We start from the raw sequence: 27339 nt of genomic DNA, 5'->3' as shown, positions 1-27339 counted from the left end.
ATGGCACTCCCCGGGGAGACACCCCAGCTCGTCATTGAGGACCAGGACCTGAAGGCACGAGAGCAGAAACACCCTCCTCAGGTGCTGGAGAAGATCCAGAGCTACAGTCTTCTCCCTGCCAATAGGGATGCATCCTCCGACCTCCTAGAACAGTGGTTCTCAACCTTCCTAATGCCGAAACCCTCATGTTGTGGTGACCCCCAAATTATTTTCATTGCTACTTCATAACTGTAATTTTGCTACTGTTATGAATCATAATGTAAACATCTGATATGCAGGATGTATTTTCATTGTTACAAATTGAACATAATTAAAGCATAGTGATTAATCACAAAAACAATATGTAATTATATATGTGTTTTCTGATGGTCTTAGGCGACCCCTGTGAAAGGGTCGTTCGACCCCCAAAGGGGTCGCGACCCACAGGTTGAGAACCGCTGTCTTAGACCCTTGTGAGATGGTTTTCAGTCCTGTATGAAGTGCCTAGAGTAACTCTAACTCTGTAAGTGCTTACTAGATGCTGCTGTATACTTCTGCTAGGACTGGACAAGACCATCACAGACAACGGAACTTAGCACTATGGAGAAGCCAAGCACCCAGGTGGCTGTGCTGGGTCTGGGCCACCTCAAGAAAGACCTAGTCTATGGAGGAGAGGGGTTGCAGAGAAAGGGCTTCTCTGTGGAGGTGGTACTTTAGGTGCTTCAGTCTGACAAGGTGCTTCAGGCAGACACTTAGAGAATGTGACAGAATCTGTCACATAATAAAGACAATGGTTAAGGTAAGCAGCTTTGTCCCATTTGAAATTTGATAGTATTTTTCAGGCACACCATATATTATCACATGAGAAAAAGGGTGAGGAGCATGTTATCCCATAAGCTGTGATAGAGGCAGACATCAACAGAAAGGAGAACTGGATCATTCTTGAGTGACAAGTCCATAATAGATATTGTTATCTTAAAGCGAATCCTCTGGGGTAATGCATCCCTTATTTTGATGTCATAAAGCCCACCCTTTCCTCCAGACATCCCAAACGCCATTGTCACTGACCACTGACACTGACACTAATCTGAATGGACCCCAAATGACATTTAGTGTAGGAAACGTTCATTAAGCATTCTCTCAGGCAGGACAATGTGGTGGGTCTGTGGGAAGCCAAAATGTGCAAGCATTTAGTCTACTTGAGATAAGCTATATGTGCATAAAATATTAAACAAGGCTCCGACTAATAGACTACCGGTGCAGAGCTTTCTCGTTTAGGAAGAAAATGTAGGGTAGGTGGACAGTCCGACGTACCGTGAAGCTAATTAAGTGTCAGTTTCAGACCTGTTACTTACAAGGCCCATCCATGGCCCTGTGCCCAATTTTGCAGTCATCGTTAAGCATTCTTTTGCTTTTTTTGTTTGTTTTTGTTTTTTAAATATATTTTTATTGATTTCAGAGAGGAAGGGAGAGGGAGAGAGAGATAGAAACATCAATGATGAGAGAGAATCATTGATTGGCTGCCTCCTATATGCCCCCAAATGGGCATCGAGCCTGCAACCTGGGCATGTGCCTGACCGGGAATCAAACCTGGGACTCTTCAGTCCACAGACTGACGCGCAATCCACTGAGCCAAACCAACTAGGGTATTGATTTCAGAGAGGAAGGGAGAGGGAGAGAGAGATAGAAACATCAATGATGAGAGAGAATCATTGATTGGCTGCCTCCTATATGCCCCCAAATGGGCATCGAGCCTGCAACCTGGGCATGTGCCTGACCGGGAATCAAACCTGGGACCCTTCAGTCCACAGACTGACGCTCAATCCACTGAGCCAAACCAACTAGGTCTAGGGCAAGCATCCTTTTTCTTAAGGAGAACCCCTCAAATTTTGTAAGCTTCAGACCCCACAAAACCTGGACCTGGCTCTGGTGCATAAACTCGAGATTGAGGGATGGGTTGTGAACACATAGGGGGACGAGACCCTGCAAATGCAGTGCCTGCTGCCAAGTGCATCGGGACATCTGCTAGAAATCACCACTCCTTCCTCTTTACCTGGAATATGTAGCGTGCGCCAACACCTTCTTTTCAGGGAAAGGAATTAGAGAACTCGAGCAAGGTCCCATGGTGCTCCAGGTAGACTGTAAGGTCCTAAAGTGGTTTTGCCTTCTCCTTGGCTTTCTCAGGTCTGGGCTACTAGGTTCCATTCCAGAAGGGCCTCCCGGTGGCAGCCAGCATCCCACCCTACCCCCTCCACGCTCTCCTGCTCTCCCCAGTTCTGTGAGTTCCTTTGTCCCCAACTCCATGATGCTGTGCGAATCTGAGGAGCCCTGGTGTTTCTGTGAAGTTTCCATGACTAATTCTGGCAAAGCAAGGAGAGCCTTTCTCACATCAACAAAGCTGCTCTGTCACAGAATAGTGGCAAGTGGAGCCAAAATTCCACCTTGGCATACGTAAGGGCTGTTTTTATTTTTTTCAAAAAGAAAAGTTGGGAAGGAGGAAAAGGATGGAGGGCACAGAGCTGACCCAGTTCACGTCCGTGGTTGATGGTATATGAAGATGTAGTTTTATGCCTTTGCTTATAAGCTCCCTCCCTTACCAAAACACGTTGTTCTTCCAGAAATTGTTTTACTTCAGAAGACTTAACATTCAAGGTGCATTTCATGTTCAGACTTACTGCTGGTGGACCCAGAGACTCAGACACACTAGCACCTCTAGTGGTGGTTTGGCAAATAACTTGCTTTTTCAGTTGCAAAAATAATTCCTGTTTTTTTAGACCGTGGATCCTGTCTAGCTTTGATTTGTAAAGAAAGCAAAGTGGTGTAGTGGAAAGAGCTGGATTAAAGTCTGGAGACCTCACGTGGAGCCCCATGAGGTCTTGGACCAATCACATATAGCCGTCCACAAGTCTCGGTTTCTTCTTCATCATAGGATGTTACATCTGGAACGGCCGTAGAGATAACCCCTGCCTGCCTATCCTCGAAGGTTTTGAGAATAAAAAATGATAGTCAAGATCACAGACTAATCAATATTATGGTACAAATATAAAGTATCATTTATTATCATGTAGTGGCTGACAGTTGCTCAGAGGGGAGGTTTTTTCCTGTAAAAGTCAGCAATCTTCCCTGTCAGCCTTTACCAAGAGAAGTCTGCATTGTGAAACTTAACCAAGGGACCAAATTCCCAGGGCATGGCTTGCAACACTTACTGCAAACAACATAGAGCCAGTCAGGGAGATGATGCAGACAGATAAAACTAGAAACCTGGTGTTTCTCCATTGGGAACAAGTATTTATTGATTTTTATTCATATATCAGGGTGTCTACACTTCCAGAATACACCCCCTCTCCCCAATCAATTATACTCTCACAAGTGTATTCAGACCGACGGGTGTGTATATCCGTGACCTCTCTCTGTGCCTGCCCTTGGAGCTGTACCCTCTCTCCGAGGCTCACTCCCTTGACTGCTCTTGGTAAAAGAATATCGAGGCTCTGGGGTCAGGGTGACCTGTGTTCTAAGCCTGACTCAGCTCGCACTAGTCATATGGTCTCTGTACATCACAGAGCTTTTCTGAATCTTCCTTTCCTCCCCATCTGTTATATGGAAACCTACATAGACGTGTGAGGACAGAGATATCTGTAAGGAGCCTCACTCGGTGCAGGTGCTCTAATGAATATGAGCATCGGGCCCTCGTCCATTGTCACCCCCACAAGATCTCTGCCTTATGCCTGGCAGGTTCCCCTGCCTCCAGCCTCTCTCCATCCAGGCTGCCCCGCACGTGGAGTCAGAATTCCCAAGTTGGATGGGACCAGACACAGTATTCCAAACACCACATCATCATGTCTCTGGCCCCATTCCAAACTTCCCAAGGTCCTCACTCCCACCAGGTCAGCTGGCGAGACCTGCCGCCCTATCTCCTCTCTCTCTTCCTCACCACGCTCTTCACTTCCCATGAGCGTATTCCTGCCATGAACATCTTAAAGCGTTCTCCCTCACTTAGAATCAGTCACTCAGCAGATGGGTAAAACCACCTACCACCCTAAGGAACTTCCCAGAAGCTTTGGGAATGCTCTCGACACCCCTGCTCCCAGAGAAGATGGAGCTTGGGAAGGGCTTGTCTTCATTGTTGATTTCTGCATGAAAGCATGCCTGTGAATGGGAGGAATTGGGGAGGACCCTGAGGGCTTCAGGTAAGACATTTTTTCCCCAGTTCTTGGTTCCTGCTGCCTGTGCCTGCAGGGCATGAACCCCAGTGTCCCACCTCCTCACCACATCTGGCAGGGAAGAGCTGAAAGGCGCTGCAGGAGCAAGGGCTGCACTCTGCATTGCAGTTCTTGGCTCTGTGAGACAAAGAGAGAGATTGCCACCTATTGACAGATGCACCACCTGCATTTCTCTGTGGTCTTCAAACAGGGCCACAAGGGTTGGTAGGCCCTTTGATTTTCCCATTTCGTTGGTTCACCTGCCCTCAGGATTGTCATTCCTGTGTGAGGGAGGAGGGGTGGGGGTGTGACAGCCCAAAGTGGTAACAGCATCTCTGAGGGAAAACTGCCTGAGCACCGGTTTTGCACTGTCATGATGGCCACTTTCAGTTGTGTGGCAGGCTCTCTGCGACATGTGGTACATCTCATTTAATCTCACACAGCCCTCACAGGGATCAGTGTTATCACTGTGCACAGGCGCGACCAGGGCAGCTGAGGAGCAGAGGTGGAACATAGGGATTCAAATCTAACTCTGACGCAGTGTTAAGCACTTTCTCCTGACATTTTCTAGTTATGCAAATCACACCCTCATTATAATTTCCTTAACCTTAAATCTTCTGGGTATGAAAATAAATGTAAAAGAACTTTTCCTTTATATTGGGTAGAATCTTCCACTTTCTGGTTATTTAACCTATAAGGCTCAGAACCCTCATCTGTAAAATGGGGATTATGGTGTCAAACTGATGGCATTGTTATAGAGCTTAACTAAGATAATGTATAGTAAAAATCTCACAGCAGGGTACCAGATATTTATAAATGGGAGCTTAATCATCTCTTGTCTGTGGATGTGGGTTAGAATCCTAATTCCTTTCATTTTTCGCTTTGAGGCCTTGGGGAAGTTACTTGACCTTTCTGATCTTTAGTTTTCTCATCTATAAAATGGGGTTAATAACATACATGTTCTTGCAGGGCTGTTCACAAAGTAAGAGGAAATCTTATGTATGTAAACACTTTGTAAATTTTAATTGTATTATTCAAGTATTAGTCTATATTTTAAATAAAAAGTATCTGTTTCTTTACATGGATTTTTGAGATCTATTTCTGATGAATGACTTGGGTTGAATTCAACCTATAACCAAAAGATTTTTTTTTTTTTGGTACTCACTAAAAGCAACAACAGAAGATAAAAAAAGAGGCTACATAAAGCCACCGGCTATTATTCTGCAGTAAACTCTATAAGCATTAACATTAATAACACTTTTCACAGGCAATTTGTTTTACATTTTGTGATGCACTTCCAGATATGTTATTTCATTTCATCTTTACAGGGCAGGGTTGGTCTTGATCCCTATTATACAGAGGAAAAAACTGAGGTTCAAAGTATTAAAGTGACCAGTTACAACACAGCTAATAAGTGCTAACGGCTGTGGGTGTCTGCCATGGAGCTGTGTGTTGGTGTGCCTTTAATTGTAGGCATATGTATGAGCATGCTTTTTATACATTTGTGTGTCTGTACCTCGTGTGACACACACACAGAGGATTATATGTTAGCTGGTTGTTTCCTGAAAGGGAAAGGAGAAAATAAGGTCTTATCTGAGATTTTTTTTTTTTTACACTGCTCAGCGATAGCCTTTTCCTCTTCTTTTTTAGAGCTGATTTCTATTCCCAGGCACAGTTTCCAAGAGGGCTGCTCTGCTTGGAGAATATGTTTGATTTTATCTCTATTCCTGGTTTAGGAAACAACAGCCAGTCCTCCCAGCCTTCTGGGAATTACTTCCTCTTTTCTTCCCTGCCTGCGGGCTTTATTGAATTCGCCTTAGCAACATCCAAAAAAGAATGGGTGTGGCAACTGCCCGTGAACCAATGAGATGTGAACATGGCGAGGGTTTCTAGACCAATGGGAGCCTTGTATGACAAGCAGGCTGGCTCAGGAGAGAAAACAATAACCTGAAGTTTGCAAAGCAGCCTCCGGGTGGCAGCAGACCAGCTGTATTGGACACAGACCCTCAGCTCTCAATATCTACTTTGTTTTTTGTTTTCTGTGACCTATTCTTGGATATAAAACACCAGCTATAAGAATTTACTGTTAGAAGTGAGTTTGTGAGTGTGAGTTCTCTGCTTGACACAGTAGACATGGCCCGGAGGGCAGAATCTCAGGTTCCATCCCCACCCTTAACTATGACCCCATCACAACTCCTGCCATCTTTGTTGGTTTTAGCACAGCCAATGCCACCCTGGTGGGCAGGCCGGAGGCCTGTGGTGAGACTGCCTGTGCAGCCAGTCAGGAAGAGTGGCTGGAGGAATCCCATTCTCCTGCATTCAACCTCCACTACTGCTGGCCCTGAGTGGCAAATGAGGTAGGGCTGACTTTTTGTCACCAATTAGCACGAGAAAATGAGTGTGTCACTGACAGATGAATAACTACAAACACCCACGTTTTCAGAGGCATAGGTTGGAGCCACTCCCTGCCTTTTCAGTTCTAGTGCATATGTCTGCACAGGAATATCTGACCATAAGTGTCTTGAGGCTAGTTCTACTGCTTATCAGATGGTTTGGCCCTCTTGGTCTTGAAGCCAGAGGCAGATGTGGACAGGACCTGAATTAGACCAAATAAAATAACAGCAGATCCATGTGTCAATAGCTTGGCTGTTCTTCTTTTGCTTTGAACACTACTCAGTGAGATTTTGGTCTTTCAGATAGCCATATTTCTCTCATGTATTTCCATTTCTGCCCTAGCTGGTTTGGCTCAATGGATAGGGTGTCGGCCTGCAGACTGAAGGGTCCCGGGTTCGATTCCAGTCAAGGGCACATGCCCAGGTTGCCGGCTCGATCCCCAGTAGGGGGCATGCGGGGGCAGCCGATCAATGATTCTCTCTCATCATTGATGTTTCTATCCATATCTTCTCCCTTCCTCTCTCTGAAATCAATAAAAATATATTTTTTAAAGTTTCCATTTCTGCCTAGTCTATTCTCATCCTTTGGAAATCAGTGAAGGCCTCCTATCTCAGTGTCTCATTTGGTTCTTGCCCTCCATCTCTCCTCCAGCCCCCTGGTGCTTCCATGTCGCTTTCTAAAGATCTCTTGATTTGTGTTTCCTCAGAGAGTCACAGAGCACCTTGAGGTCAGGGACTGTGCCTTTATATCTCCATTCCTTAGTGTAGTGTTGGCATATAATGGATAATATTATATTAACCAATAAATGTTCTTAGAAGAATGGGAGCATGCAAGAAAAGAGCTCTTGTTCTTAAAGAAACAATCTTACGGACTCGTAGGTGGCCTGGGCTGGAGCAGCGCTGGCAAGACTGGTGCTGGCTGCTGGGGACAGCTTGTGGCTAATCAAGACCCTTCAACCCGTGACTCCAGACCAAACCCTGGGCTTGAACCATAATCACCACCATTGGTTCATCCCATCATGGGCTCGTTTCAGTGACATGGTGTTCTTTTATGATTTTGTGTTTTAGGAAGAACTAAGGAGCAAATCCAAGATCTGTGCCAATGTGTTTTGCGGAGCCGGCCGGGAATGTGCAGTCACAGAGAAGGGAGAGCCCACCTGCCTCTGCATTGAGGTAAGTCCTGAGGTCAGGAGCCAGAGGACAGCTGCCCAGGCTGGTGGGGCTGCCTTGTTGGAGCTGCCAGTCGGCACAGCAGTGCCAACAATGTCATCAACTTTATGAAAGCAACCTGGTCTATCTGAAAAGAGTGGAATTTTCATCCCAGGAGTTAAAAATCAGATGTGAATACAGGGATTTTTTTTAAGTTTAGCTTTATAAGATTTTTAAATTACAAAATGAATAATTGCTTTATGTAAGTCAAATAAGTACAGGTATTTATGCAAACATAAAATTAATCTTCCACAGCCCTGTGTGAATACAGGGATTTTTTTTAAGTTTAGCTTTATAAGATTTTTAAATTACAAAATGAATAATTGCTTTATGTAAGTCAAATAAGTACAGGTATTTATGCAAACATAAAATTAATCTTCCACATAACCTTCAAATCCCATTAGTCTGAGTTAACCAGTCTGAGTTAATCCAAAATCCAGGTTAACAGATTGGCATATATTTGTGTCACTTTTTTGCCTTTGCTACTATAAACATGTAGAGAGATTCCTTCTATTTCATACAAAAAAATGGAATCATAGCATATAGTTATAGATATGTATATACACAGCTTGCGTTTTGTACTCATGCATATATCATGGAAAGCCCTGCAGGTCAGGATGTATAGTTGTAACTCACTTTTTAACAGATGCATGATCTTTAGTGGTATAAACGCACCAGATTTATGCAATCATTTCCCTATAGATGGACACGTCCCACTGAACAACAACACCCTTATGCAAATAGCTCTACATGCTGCTGCCTTTATTTCTGTAGGATTGATTTCCACTCGGATATGCAACTTTTAAAAAATAGGTGGAATGCAGGTTTTTCAAGTTTGCTTTGGTTTTGAATGAACCATAAAAAGCAAAGTGAGCTTTCGAGAAATACTTCTTTCATAAGCAGGATCCTGATCAGGTCTCACTCTTCAGGCAAACAAATACCCTGAATGTGTGCCCTTTCCCCCCTTTCTGTCAAATCAACCCACGCCTGAAGTGCATCTGTCTCTGTGCAAATACACCCAATTGAGTCCCCAGAGGAAGGATCCTGACCCATTGCTCCAGAAAGGAAGTCCTCCAGTTTAGAAATTAGGAAAACAGATATGCTGGAGACCTGGCAGGGCCTCACTGGGGGTGCGCTGGCCACTGTGTGGTGGTTTACGCCCAGACTTAGGGTTCAGCAGCCTGGCGTCTAGTCTCAGCTCGGCCACATACAATTGTGTGATTTTTGAGCAAGCTAGTGCCACAGGATACCATGAAGACAGAGACTGTGTTTGGCTTTGCCTCGTGCCCAGCACATAGAAGAACTCAGTCATGAGTATTGGTTAAGTGCAGTTTGTCTTTCTGGCTTTCGTGTTCTTGTCTGTAAATCGGAAAGTTTGGGCTACCTCCCGCTCCAGTGTCCTGTGTTTCTTCTCACTGCATCTGCTCTTTCTTGCTTCGGCGCCTTTATTACGTCCGAGCTGAACTTGCTTCCCCCTCTCTCCTTTCTGAAACCACAAAAGTCTTAAGAAACTGAGCTTGCCTGTGACCAGGGCACTTTAAATAGCCAAAGTAGGGCCGAGTTGCCAAGTGAACTTTAGTCCACTTCCTCTTTCATAATGATTCTCTGTAATACTTCACAAAGATCCAGGCACCCCAACCCCCAGCCTCACAGCAGGCATTGTAAGATTGGGAGGAAAACAAAATGGCCCCAAAGTACAAGCAAAGCAAGAGAGCAAAGATCCTTCAGGGTCCGCCCCAGAAGAGTAGAAGGCGTGCTGCGTTTGCCTGCTTTTCAGTCTCCACATTTCCAGCCCTCAGCTCTGGCTGTTTTGTGTCATAGAATGCTGACTTTTAAGGGATCTTAGATCAGCCAGCGACATTGAGTAACTTACTACAAAATGGCAAAGCAATGAAAATTCCAAACTCCTGACTTCTAATAAAATGCCCTTTCTGTTAGTTTGGTAGGGGTGTGTCAGGGAGGGGTATGGCAGGGAGGGGTGTGCCAGGGAGGAGTATGTCAGGGAGGGGTGTGTCAGGGAGGGGTATGTCAGGGAGGGGTGTGTCAGGGAGGGGTATGTCAGGGAGGGGTGTGTCAGGGAGGGGTATGTCAGGGAGGGGTGTGTCAGGGAGGGGTATGTCAGGGAGGGGTGTGTCAGGGAGGGGTATGTCAGGGAGGGGTGTGTCAGGGAGGGGTATGTCAGGGAGGGGTGTGTCAGGGAGGGGTATGTCAGGGAGGGGTGTGTCAGGGAGGGGTATGGCAGGGAGGGGTGTGTCAGGGAGGGGTGTGTCAGGGAGGGGTGTGTCAGGGAGGGGTGTGTCAGGGAGGGGTGTGTCAGGGAGGGGTGTGTCAGGGAGGGGTGTGTCAGGGAGGGGTGTGTCAGGGAGGGGTGTGTCAGGGAGGGGTGTGTCAGGGAGGGGTGTGTCAGGGAGGGGTGTGTCAGGGAGGGGTGTGTCAGGGAGGGGTGTGTCAGGGAGGGGTGTGTCAGGGAGGGGTGTGTCAGGGAGGGGTGTGTCAGGGAGGGGTGTGTCAGGGAGGGGTGTGTCAGGGAGGGGTGTGTCAGGGAGGGGTGTGTCAGGGAGGGGTGTGTCAGGGAGGGGTGTGTCAGGGAGGGGTGTGTCAGGGAGGGGTGTGTCAGGGAGGGGTGTGTCAGGGAGGGGTGTGTCAGGGAGGGGTGTGTCAGGGAGGGGTGTGTCAGGGAGGGGTGTGTCAGGGAGGGGTGTGTCGTGTGGGAGGGAGGGGTGTGTCAGGGAGGGGTATGGCAGGGAGGGGTGTGTCAGGGAGGGGTGTGTCAGGGAGGAGTGTGTCAGGGAGGAGTGTGTCAGGGAGGAGTGTGGCAAGGAGGGGTGTGTCAGGAAGGGGTGTGGCAGGGAGGAGTGTGTCAGGGAGGAGTGTGGCAGGGAGGGGTATGGCAGGGAGGGGGGGTCTGTCTCTTCACTGAATAGCAGAGGACCCTGACCCAGGATCAGCACACAGAGCCATATGGGGCTGCAAGGTGATAAGGTGCCTCCAGCACTAAGTGGGGTACGGTCACAGATGCCAGGGCTGAGGCTCCCACTGCATCAGCAGGTGCCAGCAGTGGCTGCCGGCCCCAATTGCCCCTCGGGCTTCTCCACCAGCCCCTACTCCCGAGTGGTGATTGGGCCAACAGCCGCCTCTCACACCCACTGCCAGCACTGGAGTCGCCTCTCGCACCCACTGCCGGCACCAGAGATGCCACTCGTACCCACAGCTGGCTCCGGAGCCGCCGCTCATGCCGCCCGGTGCCAGTCCTGATCGCTCAGCGCCATCAGTGGGTGCGAACGGTGGCTGCAACCCCAATCGCCCCTGAGGGCTTCCCCAACTCCCCCTGCTCGCACCATCAGCAGGTGTGAGTGGGGCTGGCATCATCAGTGCGTGGGAGCGGCAGCAGCAGGAGCGGGGCTGCCAGCAGAGAGGGGACCGGGGGCCGTAGCAGAAGGGGCCGGGCAGGGCCTGGATGGCCTAGGCTTCTGCCCAGGGTTTCCTGTATCAGACTCCAGCTCTGTCTGCAGCCGAATGGTGGATAGGCAACCACATCAGTAATCAATAATAATAAGGAAGTGTTTAAATGAATTCTGTATCTTTTTTTAAAAGCAGGTAAATTTCACTTTTCCCATGCTTTTAAAATTTGGGTACCTCTCAGCCCTGGTAGTATTACATTTCCTCTATTTTACATTCAAACCATTATCATAAGGTTAAAAGGGAAGGGGTCCCATGCTTGTTGCTAATTAGACATTCGCCCCCCTGCCTAACCGCTGCCCTGCCTAACCTGTCTCAGCCTCAAACTTCCCTGAAGAAACAAGAGGCCGTTTCCCACATGTTGGTCTGCACTCTGTTTCCATAGTGATTTCATATGAGATCTCAAAGTCCCAGTGACCTTCCCCACCCCTCAATCTAGCAGGACAAGGTGTGAGCTCAGGAGGGAACTCAGTGGCCCCAAAATGTCAAACAAAGCAGGAAAGAAAAGACCGCCTTCCCCCCCAAACTTGGGTCTTGGAAGAAGGAAAGGAGACAGGACTTAAGACAAAATGATGAAAAGGTTACAGGTGGCCACTTACTGTGGGGCCATTTTAACCCTAGTAATACATAGACATTTTCCTTTTTCTTGACTTTGCATTATGCATCTTCTTTTGTCTTTCAGAAAAGAAATCTGTAGGTCCATCTGCCAGCCCAGGTGAGTGCCTGTTTTTCCACAGTGTGCATCTTTTTTTAAAAAAAATTTTATTACATTTATTGGGGTGACATTGGTCAGCATGGACATATATAGGTTTCAGGTGTGCGTTTCTATGTTACAAGATCTGTATATTGCACTGTGTGCTCACCACCCAAAGTCAGATCTTCTCCTGCCACCATCTTTTGGGACCTCCTTTACCCCCGAGCACCTTCCCTCTGGCAACCACCCCACTGTTGTTTGTGTTCAGGAGTTTCAGTTTTATATCCCACAGATGAGTGAAATCATACGGTTCTTAGCTTTTTCTGACTGACTTATTTCACAAAACATAATGTTCTCAAGGCCCATCCATGCACTGTGCATCTTAGGGAGGAAATTCTCTTCATGATGGAAACTTCGTGTTCTGCAATCCCTGCTGAAGACCACTAGAGCTCCGTGTCAGCCCTGTGACCCACAGCTGTGACCCTTCAGCATAGCTCAGAAAAGCTGCAAAACTGCATGTTTTTTTGTGTGTTTGTCATTTGAAGCATCGGGTTGGGTCAGTGTTGACTGCGTTTTGCATTTTTGCTGAGTCGGGATTGAACTGCAAGGACGAGAAAGTCACTGAGTCCTTCCTTCAGGGATCTACAAGATATCCTGTTGTCGGGGGACGAGCAGAATCAGAGGCACAACTTTTTAAGAAAGGGGGGAATTTGTAATGCTAGTAAGATTTCTTCTGTGATTTTCTACAAATAAAAAGTAAAATGTCATCGTGATTTATAAATGCAGACCCCTTTAGCATATACATTTCCTTAAATCCTCACAATAACCTTGTGAGGTAGGTTTTATTGTAATTACCTTACAGATGAGGAGATTGAGGCTCAGAGAGGCCAGGTGAATTTCCCTGAATCCCACAGCTAAAAAGTGGCACAGTGGGGAGAGGTGCCCAGATTTTCATTCACTGGCTCAGTGCCTCTTGCACATCCTAACATGTATTATCTTCCAGGAATTCCCTTTTGCCAAGTCTTTCCCTTCCCTGCTTCCCCATCCACCCAACTCTCAGCCCACCTGTTGTTCCCAGGTGGCCTACACAGCTGTCCAGAGCCTGGCTTCAACGTGGCCCTTCGTTGGCCTCATTTTCTGTTGTGTATAATAAAGTATAATGCAGGCAGTGCACAATTTAGATGGAAGAAAGTTTTGATAGACTCAGTTGGTGAGAGAAGGAAAAGCTATACAGAGAGAATCAGAAATCCAGTGGCATAAAGAAATGCAATGCTCTCCTTTATTCGTTTATTATTTTATCTTATCTTTGGGCCAGGAGAGCTGTTCTGTTGATTGATTGATTTCCCCCACCCCCTCAGCTTCCTAAAGTTAATGAAAATGTCCTTTATTTTGCTGCTCTGCTTTTTTTCCCCTCACCTATGCAACATAGTCTTTCTGTTTCAATATTCTTGATCTTTATAAAATTTTTTAGACACGCGAGCTTGAATCCTGGGTTCGACACTTTCCAGTATGTGCCCTGGGTTGACTCCTCTGTAGCATGTGCGTGGTCATTCTGTTTCCCTAAGTGCTGTGGGACTGCATTGAGATGACGCACTCACATGGTGGGTGCTGGGGGACACTGGGGTCCTCACCGTCAGTTGACCTCCCCCCTTTCCTGCAGTCGTTTGCTATCAGTCCAATCGCGATGAGCTCCGGCGTCGCCTCATCCAGTGGCTGGAAGCCGAGATCATTCCAGACGGCTGGTTCTCTAAAGGCAGCAACTACAGTGAAATCCTGGACAAGTACTTCAAGGTAATCCAAAGTTGGGGTCAAAGACTGGTCGCCCATGGCCAGACCATGAGGAAATGCAAACCAGCAGAGAGTCCTTGAGTGTTTCCTCACCATAGATCATTCCATGCAGCAGCGACAGTTGCCTTCTGACCAGCGTGATCAGAGGGAGTCCAGTAGTACAGTCTCTATGGTCTAACACATATGTGTTGCTCTGTTTGTGCTGTTAAAGCCACATAGGTGTCATAAAGCTTATGTATGAAAAGTATGGCCAGGCTCCATGCCCCCGTCCCATATGACACCTTATAGAACTGTTTGCCGATACAAAAATACCTTCTGATCTCACTCAGACCCAGGCCTCCTTAGCCTCTTTCCCACCTAGTTTGATACTTCTCTAAGTCATTAACTGACTACCCATGGCCCACAGGGCAACTCTCATCTGAGAAGAGTCGATGGATTGGCATTTCATGGGTCCAGGATCCTTCATGAACCTAGAGAATGCTACTCTCTTAAAGAGACAGATTATTCACATTGGGAACAGGAGAGATGCTACTTCAAAAAGGGAAATGAGGGTAAAAATAGTACTTAGCAATGAGCAAGGCCACCATGTCAAGGAGATCTTTCTGGGAGCTTGAAATAGTTGTTGGAAGAAGCAGTTAAGGATGCTCTCTTCCAGCTGATGGACGAGAACACAGACGCACATAAATGTATGTCCTTCTCAGAGATAAACGAACTACATGCAAAAGCAAGCGCATGTGTGCACAGCAACACACACCCCACTTACAGAGATGCACACGCCACACAGAGACACATCCTACTCACAGACACACGCACTCAGTTACCCACATTCCCACATACGCACAAAAGCCCCTTCACTTGCAGACACACATCTCTGGGCAGATGCCCTGGAATGCTCATCCCCAGACATACATGCCCTCACGTGCCTCAGGGCCTCTGTCCCAGAACCTCACCAGGCAGGACTCAGGAGCAACCCCAGACACATGAGGAACTTCTTGCCAGCTCTGCAGTCACCGAATGTGGTCAGCACCAGCCCAGTCTATGGATTCTTCTTTCTAACTCACATTCTGGACCCTACATACTGCGTTGGCTTAAAATAGGATCTCTGGTCATTTAAGAGTCTGCTTGTGTTATTGTCTTTAGATGGCGAGTTCTCTCTTCTATGGCAGAACAAGTATATCTCTCTGGATTCCAAGTGTTTGAGGTCACACCTGGATGTTAAAGCACAACCCTTCTCACTGTGTCCTCTGTCTCAACCTCTCCCACGCTGTGGAGCCCTTGGGAAGCTCTTTATCTGTCCTTCAGCATCTGCTTTTTGATGATTATCTGAGACCTGTACTAGTATGTGGAGTCTTCAAAGGGAGACTCCTGCCCACTAGGCAAACAGCTGCCTGTTTCTAAGCGATCTGATACCTCACAGAGACTGTTTCTGGACCAGTGAATCTCCCTTAGCCCATCTGACGTTCCTTATAGAAAAATTAGTTAAAAAGCAAATCTGATCAGAATTTGGAGAAGACCAAAATCAGGCCCTCACCTCAACTGGGGATTCAGTCACTCTTTCTTAAGTGAAAGCGTGAGAAGAGGTAAAGAAAGAGGCTTTCACGGCCATGTCACACACACAACCCGGGCTCTGGGTGGCAGACTCCTGGTGGCCAGGCTGAAACTGGATCCAGCCTTCTGATCTCCCTTGCCCCAGGATTACATTTCCCATCTGCCCAGCTGCTGTACGTGACTGCGTGCCTGGCCGAGCCCATCTCCTTTCAACAATCTCCAAACTTGCAGTGAGCCCAAACGTGGGTCTCAGAGCACACTTTCCTGCCTTGCCTCAACCCTATGGTTACATAGAAGAAAAGGGCAGTTATCTCGAGTGTAGCTCTGGGAAATGCTGGTGTAAAGAGGAACTATGCCTTTGTAACCGGTTGGTTGAACAGAGACACAGTGAATTAGGTAGGTTCTTGGTCCAAGTTCATGACCCGACCTCCCCCTCACCCCGGCAGGCCCCCTAGGGATTTCAGGATTCCAGGCTGGTTTCAAACCTCTGTTTTCCTGTGGCTGCCACATACAGACCTGGCCTGGAGTAGCCCAATTGGGTCCTCATGAGATGAGTGCAGGCAGGCTGGCCCCTCCCTCAGCTTCAGGCCTGGACTCTGGTCCCACTGAATGTGCAGGGAGTGCACTCAGCACTGCCCTTTGAGAGCTGCCTGGGCTGTAGGTGCCAGGCTCCAGGTGCCCTTAGTGCCCTCTGGGTCCACAGCCATTGCTGGATTGTTCCTCTCCCCACACTCAGTCTGTACTCAGGCCCTGATGGGGTTGGGTCTGTAAAAGCTGCTCCGGTCTGTCCAGCACTTGCAGCATTTGGACCCAAGAAAGTCCTATGCTGCTAAGAATGGCACCTGGCCAACCTTATTTTATTTCTCTATGTTCATTAATCAAGACCTCACACGGTGAACACTTAGGGAAGGTTCCTCGGGTGAACGTATGGTGACTACAGAACATCTGAGACCTCTTCCTAGGAATTAGGACAAGAATGATGAACAGATACTAAACAAGGGCCGTCATAGTTGTCTCATACATTGCTGTCATACATACGCTGGAGAGGTTTACAGCCTTAGAGTGGAATACATGCGACCGTGACAGTTATGGAAGGACAGTTGGTAGCTGTGTCTCTCTACCTTCCACCTAGAAACGTGGACAGACTTTTCTTCCAGAATTCCTTACACCATCTGGGAATCCACCTTGAAGGTACCGTGAGGGTGCTGATTACTCCCAGGGCAGCAGTATGAGGCAACCTAAGGGAAGCATTTTGAAAGACAAAATTTTTTCCATTGGAACTATTTAGGAAAACAAGTGTCCAACTTGGAATTTAAGCCAAGCCTTGAAACTGACAAGCCTGAGTACAAGGTCTTGGTTTAGCATCTTGACAAAGTGAGGACAATGCCTGAGCTCAATACACCCTCACCCTATGCTCATGGGATGTCAGCTGGGCCATGAGGACAGCCTGGACAGCTGAGGACCTGTGCTGCAGTGGGGCCCACACACAGGACAAGGGTGGGGGATTTTGCACCTCCTCTGCCTGCAAGCCATTTGCGTCTGACTCCTCACTGATGAAGGGTACCAGTGAGAAAGTTAAGCACTGAGCAGGCCAAGGAAGCTGGAAATCAAGCATTAAGAAATGGCCCTGTGAGCTCTGAGTGCCACCTGTGTCATTGTTCCCAAGTAGCATGTTAGAAATACACTTCCTGGGCTCTGCCACAGAAATTCTGGCTCACAGCGTTGTTACCACATGTTCGTTAGGGTTTAAGGATGTGGTGTGGTGGCTGCCTGAACTCAGGGCTGCCATCGAGGCTGTCTGCAGAGTTCCTGAAGCCCCCCAGGCTTTCTGGGTTCCGCGGACCACCCTCAGGCTGCCCTCCCTGGCAGCGTCTGGGTTTGAAAGGCCCTCAGTGGCCTCTGCCCAGGCACTTTCACTCTCTCATCTCGAGGCTCAGGTGCCTTCTCTGGGTGCCCAGGGATCCGAGCCTTTGGTTCTGTAGCTCTCTGAGGCTAAGCCAGGGCAGAGTTGGTTGGAACATGTCCAGAACAAGATAAACCAGAGGTGGGTGCAGCCCAGTGGGGGAATGCTGGAACTGGGTTCTACAAACTGTTCCTGAAAGATCACTTCATCCCCTTTCTAGAATTTTGATAATGGTGACTCTCGCTTGGACTCCAGTGAGTTCCTGAAATTTGTGGAGCAGAATGAAACCGCCATCAACATCACCACCTATGCAGACCAGGAGAACAACAAGCTGCTTAGGTGAGTGGGGTGAGAGCGACAGGGAGGGGTCCATGAGAGGAAGGCTGGATAGGAGAGGGGATTTGAACTCCTTCCTGCTACAAAGGGGCCACCAAGTGTTAATGCGAAGTAAAAAGCAAAATAGGAATTCTGTCCGGGTCTAATCTGTGAACATGATGAACTAATATACTGAGCACCACTAGTATCTGATCAAACAGTTATTGTTTTTGGCTAGAACTTGCAAGGAATAGAAGCATGTAATTTTAAGTAAATGATCAAGGTTGCAACAGAACAAAGTTGTTTCTGAGTGTTGTGGTAATGTTTTAATGGTTAATTTTCTGAAGGAATTACTTTAATGCAATATTTAACTGTAGCTTAGATCTGATTTTTATGATAATCGGTGCTATTTCATGTAGAGAACTCTAATGGTTACAAATGTGAGTACGTCCCTCTCCTTTTCTGGTATCATTCCAAACTAAATAGTAATAAAAATGAATCCCTAAGAAACCTCTGGTGTGGTTCCAGTACATTGGTAAGAATTAAAATAGTTTAAGCATCACTTTGTTCAAAAGAAGTACAAGCATGAAAGCCCAGACTCCAGAAAGATTCCTTCTTAATAATAGTCCATGGCCTAAGTATAATATCTGAAAAGCCTTCATATTTTGATAAACTAAAATTAGGCAATATTTTATAAGTTCAACGTTTGATCCTCATACCATCTCAGTGAAGGAAGAGTCCTATCTCCATTTTACAGATGAGAAAGCAGGCACAGAAAGGTTGAATAACTAGCTCAAGGCCATTTGGGCAGTAAGGGATTGAGCCAGGGCTCAAATCCAGGCCACAGGGAGAGGGAGAGAGCTGAGATTCTGTGAAACTTCTGGAAGGTCTTGTTCTAGAATGGTGATGCTTGCTTGAACTCCACGTTCTTTCAGATCACACATTGCCTTCATATTGTCTATTCCTCTCGCTTCTGTTTTGATTTTTCTTGTTTGGTCGGCTTGACACTTACACCATAGGGAAAAGCAATTACTGGTGGAAGGTGTGCGGGTAGTGAAACATTTGTCAATCCAAATTGGACAAAACCATGCAGGAAGTCTTAGTTGTCTGGGGAGGAACATTTGAATGATCTGACATTAGGTATAACAGACTGAAGGTTGGGTGCTTACAGGAGTCAGGAGGGTTGATGGTTGTAGGAGGTCAGTGTAGAGAGAAACTTTATCAATTAACAGTCACCTTCTTGGCCTCCTCTGGGGCCCCTGGTGTGCGTGGTCCTGACACTTACTTTCTTCCTTCAGGAGTGAAGCTGAGGTCTGGCTGACACATTTCTCCTGTGTTTTGTTTCAGAGGACTCTGTGTCGATGCTCTCATTGAGCTGTCTGATGAAAATGCTGACTGGAAACTCAGCTTCCAAGAGTTCCTCAAGTGCCTCAATCCGTCCTTCAACCCTCCAGAGAAGAGTATGCTTCACCTAAGAAACAGGGAGTGAGGGGGAGTGGGAGCATTTTGAGGGACTAAAATTGATGGCCCTCTCCAGAGCTTGCTAAGAAAATTCCTTTCCACGATTCTAGGTGGGCTCCAGCCCATCATCTCCATTGTGATGTTCAGGTCCAAAACCTTTGGCTGATGGTAGCATTTGCTCAGATATAATGCCTCTGAGGGACAGGCAGTTCTTGTCTAGGGAAAGGGTAAGGTGCACAGATTGTAGTCAGGACTCTTTGTTCCACCTTCACCCTAAACGATTGCCCTTTATTTTTGGTCCCAACAGAGTGTGCCCTGGAGGATGAAATGTACGCCGATGGAGCTGAGACCGAGGTGGACTGTAACCGCTGCGTCTGTGCCTGTGGAAACTGGGTCTGCACAGCCATGACCTGTGACGGTGAGCTGTGCCTCAGGCAGAAGGAACAACAGGGGCAGAGCTCCCTTCATGCAATCACCATGAGAGAAGTCAGGGTGGGGATGATGGAAAAGAGATGGTGGTAGCTGGGAGCAAGGAACCTGGGCAGCAAGTGACAGACTCAAACTTGTCACATTGGAGCTCCAAGAAGGCAGCATTGAGGACAAAGCACTTATCCCAGACGCAGAAGTTTGAAAATCACTCCAGAGGCTTGGAACAAAAGAGGTTCAAGACCCAGGGCAAGAACAAATGTTGATATGAAATTGGAATGGTGATAATAATAATGAAAGCGAACACTTTAGTGAGAACAATGTGCCAGGCAGCTTCTAAGCACTTTACATATTAACCCACTTAATCCTTATGATAGCTTAGAAAATCCTATATGTAAAAGACTCGGGTGTTTGGAAGATAAAACAATTCCTCCTCACCACCCATTCTCAGCAGAAAAAGGAAGAATGTAGACCTCTGTAAACTAACAGAATTAGATATTCCTTTAAAAAAAAAGTTGAGGTACTTGAGACATGGGCAGAGTGACTTTGGGATATAGAGATGTCAGACAGAGTTTGGGAGGCCAGTGCAGAACCATTAGGGTCTTGGATGACAATGATGGCCAAGATTAAAGCCAAGCCCTGGGAAAAACTAGGCACCATTCAGAGTGGAGGCAAGACAGACAAGGGTGAAGCCAGGTCACATGCTCTGGGAAGGAAGGTCAGTTGGAAGGAATCAAGCCCCAAATTTACACTAGATGGAGTGAACCTAAAATTATATCTTAAACAGCCAACTGAGCCCAGCCAGTTTGGCTCAGTGATTAATCGTTGATCCATGAATCAAGAGGTCATGGTTCTATTCCAGGTCAGGACACATGTTCAGGATGTGGGCTCAATCCCTAATGGGGGGTGTGCAGGAGGCAGCCCATCAATGATTCTCCCTCAGCATTGATGTTTCTATCACTCTCTCCCTTTCCCTTCCTCTCTGAAATCAATAAAATCATATTTTTAAAAAAGCCAACTGAGACGAGAAAAAGCAGGCTGGTCCTAGGATCATGTTCAAGGTCAGGTTATCTGGTAATTGGAGACAGAGGTCAAGGACCCAGGAAGAGCTTCTTCTAAATTAAAAGCCCAGACACCAATAATACAAATGGAGCTCGGAGGATCCCTCGTCTCCCACTCCCCAGGAACAAGTCTCTTCTCAGTGTGGGAGGGCAGGACGCCTACGTAACTCCAGAGACAAGTGAAAAAGCAGGAAGAGGCTGTTTAGAGGTAGAAATGCCTAGAAGTTGCTGGAGGCCAAATTAAAGCCATGGTAGCTAGGCCAAGCATACAGTAGCTAGTGAAGCCAAGAGAGAACATTTCAAAACAATACCCAGCCTGCCTGAACCAGGAAGCCTCCTATACTCTACTCTTCTACCCAAAATAGTTTTTCACATCTAACTGCTCCTGGTCTGGCTTAGTAAAGGTAGCCATCCCTTTCTAAGATGCAGGCAATTGGTGAACAGCTGGTTTACGATCATCTGGATAATGAGCCCCATCACATGCATTAGACAGAATCCAAATAATTGCCCTCCTGGGACCATGCCCATTTCCACAGCAACAGGGCTATTTATCCTCTCTGATGGCCCATGTTCAGAGCCCTACGTAGTTATGTATAAAGAGCACTCTCCATGGTCGTGCCCCGGGGGCCTTAGCACATCTTGGTGTGCAGGCCATGGACCTGAGAGGACATTGTAGAGATGGCATCCAAGGCATTTTCAGGTCAATACCTGAAAGTTAGATCCTAAATCCCAATGGCGTAGAAAAGAAGGGGCACTGAGACTTGAAGCCAGCTGGAGCCAGAGCCAAGGGAAGTTGCCATGGGGGGGCAGCTTGATGCTGAAGTCTGGAAGTGGTGGTGGAGGGGTATTTCCTAACAACAGTGCTATTCTCGATAAAGGTACAGATTCCTGGGCTCCATTCCAAACCTGAATCAGAAGCCACAAAAGAGCAGCTTGGAAACCTGTGTTCTTAAGACATATTCTGTGATTTTTTTTTCCCACTGTGCAAGTTTGGTAGACACTGTAGTTGTGGTGGTGATCAACCCTGGCTGCACATCAGAACCATCTCGAGAGCTTTACAGAACCCTGTGCCCAGGCCCTGCCTCATAACAATTAAATCAGAGTCTCTGGAGGTGCAGTCTAAGCATTTGTATTTGAAATGTTCTCCAGGACCTGTGAAAGGTAGGGAATCACTGCCCCAGAAGAATGCCTGAGTCAGGGTCCAGATTTTCTCCGTAGTTCTTTCTGCAGGGTCAGCTCCTGGAATGGATGGGCTGGAGCAGTTAAAGTCACTAGGGACAGAGGCCAGGGAAGGGTGGCGGTAGGTTGCTTTATTTGCAGTGTGTTCATTTGGAGGTGTCAGAGGAATGTGGATAATTCACCTCTTCTACTGATTAAATGGGAGATGAAATTAAGGACCTAGAAAGTAGATACCAGTGGGACCACCAACTGGCTTCCCTCAGCCACCTCTGAGCCTTGGTTCTTCTTGCAGGAAAGAATCAGAAGAGGGCCCAGACCCAGACAGAGGAGGAGATGACCAGATATGTCCAAGAATTCCAAAAGCACCAGGTGAGTTGCAGCCTCTGTGCTGATTCGGGCATCTCTGCCGCCACCAGGCCCTTCCACCACTCAGATGTTGCCTAATGTCTCGGGAGACCAAGAAGATGCACTTTGTTTAGTACAGTAGGTCCTGAATGATACACCTATAGTATCAAACTGTGATACAGTTCCCTGGTGGGGTCCTTGCAGGGTGCCACAGGTCCTAGCAGATTACAACTTGGCAAATTGCTTAATAAATAAGAATCAGCCAGTTGGTGATTTGCAAATGGGTTGCAAGTGGTTTGCAAATGAACATGGGCTAAATAAGTTAACTGTTTTCTGTCACAACCAGTGCCCAGACCCAAAGACCATGGATTCTTGAAGGCCAGGCTCTACTAGTATAGCTTGCTCATCATTGCAGCCCTGTATTAGCACAGGGCTTGGTATATAGTTGGCTCTCAGTGAGCATGAAATTAGTGGATTTGGACTGCAACAGAAAGGATTTAAGTTAAATATTAAGCTGGCTAGAAAACAGCCTGGGATGACAAACACAGGAAACTTCGAGGTTCTGTTTCCTGGAGACTTGAGATATAAGAATTTTGTTCATGTTCTATGTCAAGTTGAAGGCCTTCTTGGATAAAGGGTTCTTAGCAGAATTGTGATCCACTGACATATTTTGCTAAGGGCCTAGGGAGAAAACATGGGTATGCTGGACTCCCGGGCCTGTCTTCCACTCGTTTACCAAAGTCTTAACAAAGGATATTGCACCTTAAACCACCTGTCTGTAGACTGGGTCTGGTCATTCAAGCCTTCTCTCTCTCATAGAAGTTTTTAAGGAATATAAAGGTCATAAGAGCTGCTAAACTATTGAGTGAAATATTTCACTTGAAAATAAAGAATTGTTAATATTAATTGTTCATATTTATTGATTTTAGCATTTTGTCATTATCACTAATAGTGTAGAAACCTCGTGTCAGTTTTTTGAGCCAATGCAGAATCTCCCATCTTCTGTTTTTCCATATTTCAGCAGTCTTGAGTTTCCAGATGAGTACAACTCCACAAAAGAAAAAACGAAGTCCATAGGAATTCCTTGCATTTAGGATGGAGAGATGATCAGAGTAGAGAGTGGGGAGTGAATTAGAATAGCTCTCATCTTTAAGTGTCTCTGTTTATGTGAGTTCCCTCAGGAGCAGAACATTTTCATCATCCCCAAAAGAAACCTCAGACCCATTAGAAGTCACTCTACAATCATTAACCTATTTTCTAACTCTATAGATTTTCCTGTTCTGGACATATGTAAATCGAATTATACATTATATAGTGTTTTCTGTTTGTCTTTTTTCATTTAGCATAATGTTTTCAAGGTTTATCCTTGTTATAGCATGAATCAGTGCTCCATTTCTTTTTTTTTATTAAAGATTTTTCAATTACTGTTGAAATATATGCTTTATTCTTTTTTATGTCTAAGAGCCCCAGTGCACAGATTGAAAGGAAATTAATTAGAAGGTGGCCAGAGAGGCGGGACTGGGCTAGACAGGCCGGATGAGCCCTGGAGCTAACCTCCCGCAGCCCCTCCCTGGCCTGCCGCACTTGGGGCGGCACCAGGGCTCAAAGGGCGTCTGCAGAGTGAGCAGGGTCCCTCTGGCAAGTGGGATCCCTCGGCATGGCCTGCAGGATTTGGGCTGAAACCGGCAGTCTGACATCCCCCAAGGTCTTGGAGTGCAAGAGGGCACTTTGCAAAGTTGCTGTCGCTCGGCAGCTCCTGCGTTGAGCGTCTGCCCCCTGGTGGTCATTGTGCATCATAGCTGTCGGCAGGTCAGCCATTCGCTTAGGCTTTTATATATATTAGATAACATTCCATGATATGAATATACCACATATTGTGTATCCATTCATAGGCTGGTGTATATTTAGGTTTTCGCTTTTTGGCTATGATGAATAATGCTGTTATGAACATTCTTGTAAAAGTTTTGTGTTTTTAGTTCTCTTAGGTAACAGTTAGAAATGGAATTGCTGGATCATATGGTAACCCTGTTAATCTTTTGAGGAAGTGCCAGGCTGTTTCAATTTCTCCACAAATTTGCCAACATTTGTCATTGTCCGTTATTTTTTATTTTAGCCATCCCTGTGTAGTGGCATTTCACTTTAGTTTTTTTTTTTTCCCCCTAATGATTGATGTTGAATGTCTCCTCATAAGCTTATTGGCTGTAAGAAAAATGTCTCCTTTTGAAGAAATGTATCCTTGCTGTGAGAGATGGTACTTTATTATCCTCGTTTTGTAGTTGAAGACATTGAGGCATGGAAAGCTTCATAATATGCCCCAAACCTCCCAGAAAGTAGCACAGCCATGATTGAAGCCCAGGTATTGTGCCTCCCGGGCCTGTCGCTCTTCATGCCTCTCAGGACGTGGACTCAGGACGTCTTGTAGCACTTCCACTTTGTAGCCTTCTCTTCATCTTTAAGACAGGCATCGTAATGACCGGTCTGATTGTTTCATAGGAATTCAAATAGGGTCAGCTCTTAGTTCCGTGACAGCCCCTACGTGACCATATTGTGAATAAAACATGTTCCTTGCCCTCAAGTTGTTTGCCATCCATGCAGGAGACAGACAACTAACCAGAACTAAAATTCAGCATAAGCGTGAATCTGTCAATGCTAGATAAAGTATTGAGGACTAGATAAATGCCACTGATTTTTTTTCATAACATTTATTTTTTTTTCTCTTGCTTCTCAAAGGAAACAGCTGAAAAGACCAAGAGAGTGAGCACCAAAGAGATCTAGTGAGGAGGCATCTGGGAAGGTGTCCAGAGCCCGGCACCTTCTCCTGCATTTCAGCGCTGAGTCCAGTATACACAAGTGTCTGCTACAATCGCCAAATCACCAGTATTTGCTTGTATAGCAACAAGTTTTATTTCGTCTATTTGTTTTGCAATAAAGGAAACGGGGGGTGGCTGGCTAGGAGGGAAAGGGCCATAGCCTTCATTTCTAGGAGTGATTTAAGAGAAACTGTATAAATGGGGCTCGGGGGCTGGAGGCAAGTAAGGAAACTGCATCAGGGTTGGGAGAGGAGCGGACCCAGATCTGAACCACTTCTGAGTCTACCACAGCTCTAAACACGCTGTAGGGAGGCAAACAGTGCCAGAGAGAACTTAGCAGACTATCCCTAGAGGAGGGATTTGGGAAGCTCAGTGGAGAAGAACGCATTCTGCTTCCAGCCCTTTCCAGTCGGCATAAGACTCCAGCGTCTTTGTTTCTCATGGCCCCAACCACTGCCTGTAGATACACAGCCATTGGCTAGTTACCCAGTGCCCCTCATACTTGATGGAGTTTATGGGAGGGTGCACCCAAATGATGCAGATACTTGTGGACTTCCAGCCCCTTAGAGACCCAACCAAATTTTAAAAATACTTTTTACCAAAGGTGCTATTTTTCTGTAAAACTTTTTTGGCAAGTTGACTTCATTTTTCAATTATTATCATTATGTTATTGTTGTTCTTTTATATTTTATTTTCTTGACTAGAAATTAAGCTTTTGTAATTATTTTTCAGTAGTCCTACCATTTCAGAGGTGGGGGAGTTTGGGTTCTTCCCGGTGCAGGGACCGCTCTAACCCAGACTTCCCACCCTGCCGCATACTAGCTGCAGCCCAGAGACTGCCCCCTGGCTCCCAGTGGGTCAGCAGTCTGCCCCGGGAGCAGTGGACGCCTCAGCCAGAAGCCAGGGGAAGAGAAGCGTCTCCATACACGCTTTCAAGATCCAAAAGCTAATTTGTTTTCAATTATTCTAAGTTCATGCTAGTCAGTATTTCAAAGGATGGAGACAAGTGCAGCCAAAGCAAGGCTTAGATATTCCAGCCTACCAAAATGCTCGTTGATCCACCGCTAACTAGGAGAGTGACTTTGGCCCTGGCTCTTCCTATTTCTGGGCCTCAGTTTCCTCAGTGAGCAGGTAGGAATGCATTAGCCTTTCGATTTCATAAGTTGTAAAGTCTGTGGTTCTGATCATTGGTCCAGAGGAGACAGGTTCCTGTGATTTTCCTTCTTGGGACAAATGCAAACTTATTGTTATAAGAAGAAGATTCGGATAGCCAACAACAAGCTGACCAAGTCTGACCTCAGTGAATGGCCCCACGGGTTGTGCGGTGTGTGACGCAGAGCCCTCTGGGATAAACCCTGCCCTGGAAAAGAGTGGGAAGAGAACCAGTCCACTTGGTCTTCACTTTTGCATTTCCTCTTAAACCTTCTTGAAAACAGAAATGGCTTTCCATTTAGAGATGAGGACAAAAGGAAGTTTCCCATTTCAAGAGAGGAAAAGTGGAAATTTAATGTTAACATTGTTATTGGTGAGCAGTCAGTCTTTCCTATGTCTTTTGGCCTGTGTCCTTATTAACCCCACTCAATACCATACTTAACAAGCATTTGGAATAACAAAGATTTAAAACTTGACATAAGATCTCATTTTCAGACAACTAGAGGGAAATTATGTAGATTGTACTGCACAGGCAACTCTGAGAAAGTTGTACTGAAAATGGAATTTCTTCTAAACAATGTCCTTATTCTCCTTTAACATTCCACTTTGTTTAGAATTTTGAGCATTTATCGACATCCCACTTGTGCAGTCTGAAAGGCACCTCCCTGACCAAGTGCCTTGGAGAACCCCGGCAGCACAGCTTGCTCAAGTTTGCCAACACTTGGACACTATGGGAATGAGAGCAGGAATACCAGTTTGTTTAAAGCAAAAAACCAGAGTGTCTTCTCACCTGTTACATTTAGGACAATGGTTGCCATCCAAGACTTAACCTACCCTACAACTGAATTCCTAAGAGCAAATCTGCGTTCCTCCTGTAAATAGGGAAGCTATTACCTGCACCACAGAATCATGTGATCTGATGACCATTCATGGAAAGCTGCTAAGTAGCCTAGTCTGGGGAGTCTTACATGGAGCAAATAAACAGGATTAAATTGGGTTCCGTTCCTCCAGCTCTCTAAAAGCACAAGGCTTAGTCTGCAAGCTTCCTTGGGCTTTCTCTGTGTGTATACTATTTTATAAACATATTAATTACAGCATCTGTTATTATAGACATGTACTCCCCACCGGTGTCCATGGAGACCTCACATGCCATGACTCTGGACTCCATCACTGTTTTTGAAAAGCAGGGCTCCTCCACCTGCCAGTAAGTCCATGTGAACCAGTCTGAATGTCTTTCCTTTACACTTCTGTTTTTAAATAGTCAAATTTCAAGAAGCAATTTAAACAGGTTTCTGTTGCCTATGTGTTTGTGAAATGTATTTGTATTTAGTAGGCTTCCATATTGCATTTAACTTGTTTTTGTAACTCCTGATTCTTTTTTTTTATTCTTGATAAATAAAGAAATTAAAATAACAGTC

The 27339-nt window shown here is 46.3% G+C and overlaps 1 protein-coding gene across 1 annotated transcript; it reads left to right on the top strand.

Annotated features, from left to right (window-relative positions):
* On the top strand, positions 1-27339 carry FSTL1 (follistatin-like 1). Its single transcript, XM_005875394.2, has 10 exons — positions 1-81; positions 7640-7744; positions 9719-9722; positions 11922-11954; positions 13594-13724; positions 17393-17511; positions 18835-18947; positions 19256-19366; positions 21907-21983; positions 24690-27339. The coding sequence occupies exons 1-10, from the start codon at positions 1-3 to the stop codon at positions 24732-24734; spliced, it is 819 nt and encodes a 272-aa protein (XP_005875456.1). The 3' UTR covers positions 24735-27339.

The sequence above is a fragment of the Myotis brandtii genome, unplaced genomic scaffold, assembly GCF_000412655.1.
Source record: "Myotis brandtii unplaced genomic scaffold, ASM41265v1 scaffold46, whole genome shotgun sequence".
NCBI classification, from domain to species: domain Eukaryota; kingdom Metazoa; phylum Chordata; class Mammalia; order Chiroptera; family Vespertilionidae; genus Myotis; species Myotis brandtii.
The sequence above is the reverse complement of the archived record's forward strand: the minus strand, read 5'-3'. Positions and strand labels throughout refer to the sequence as shown.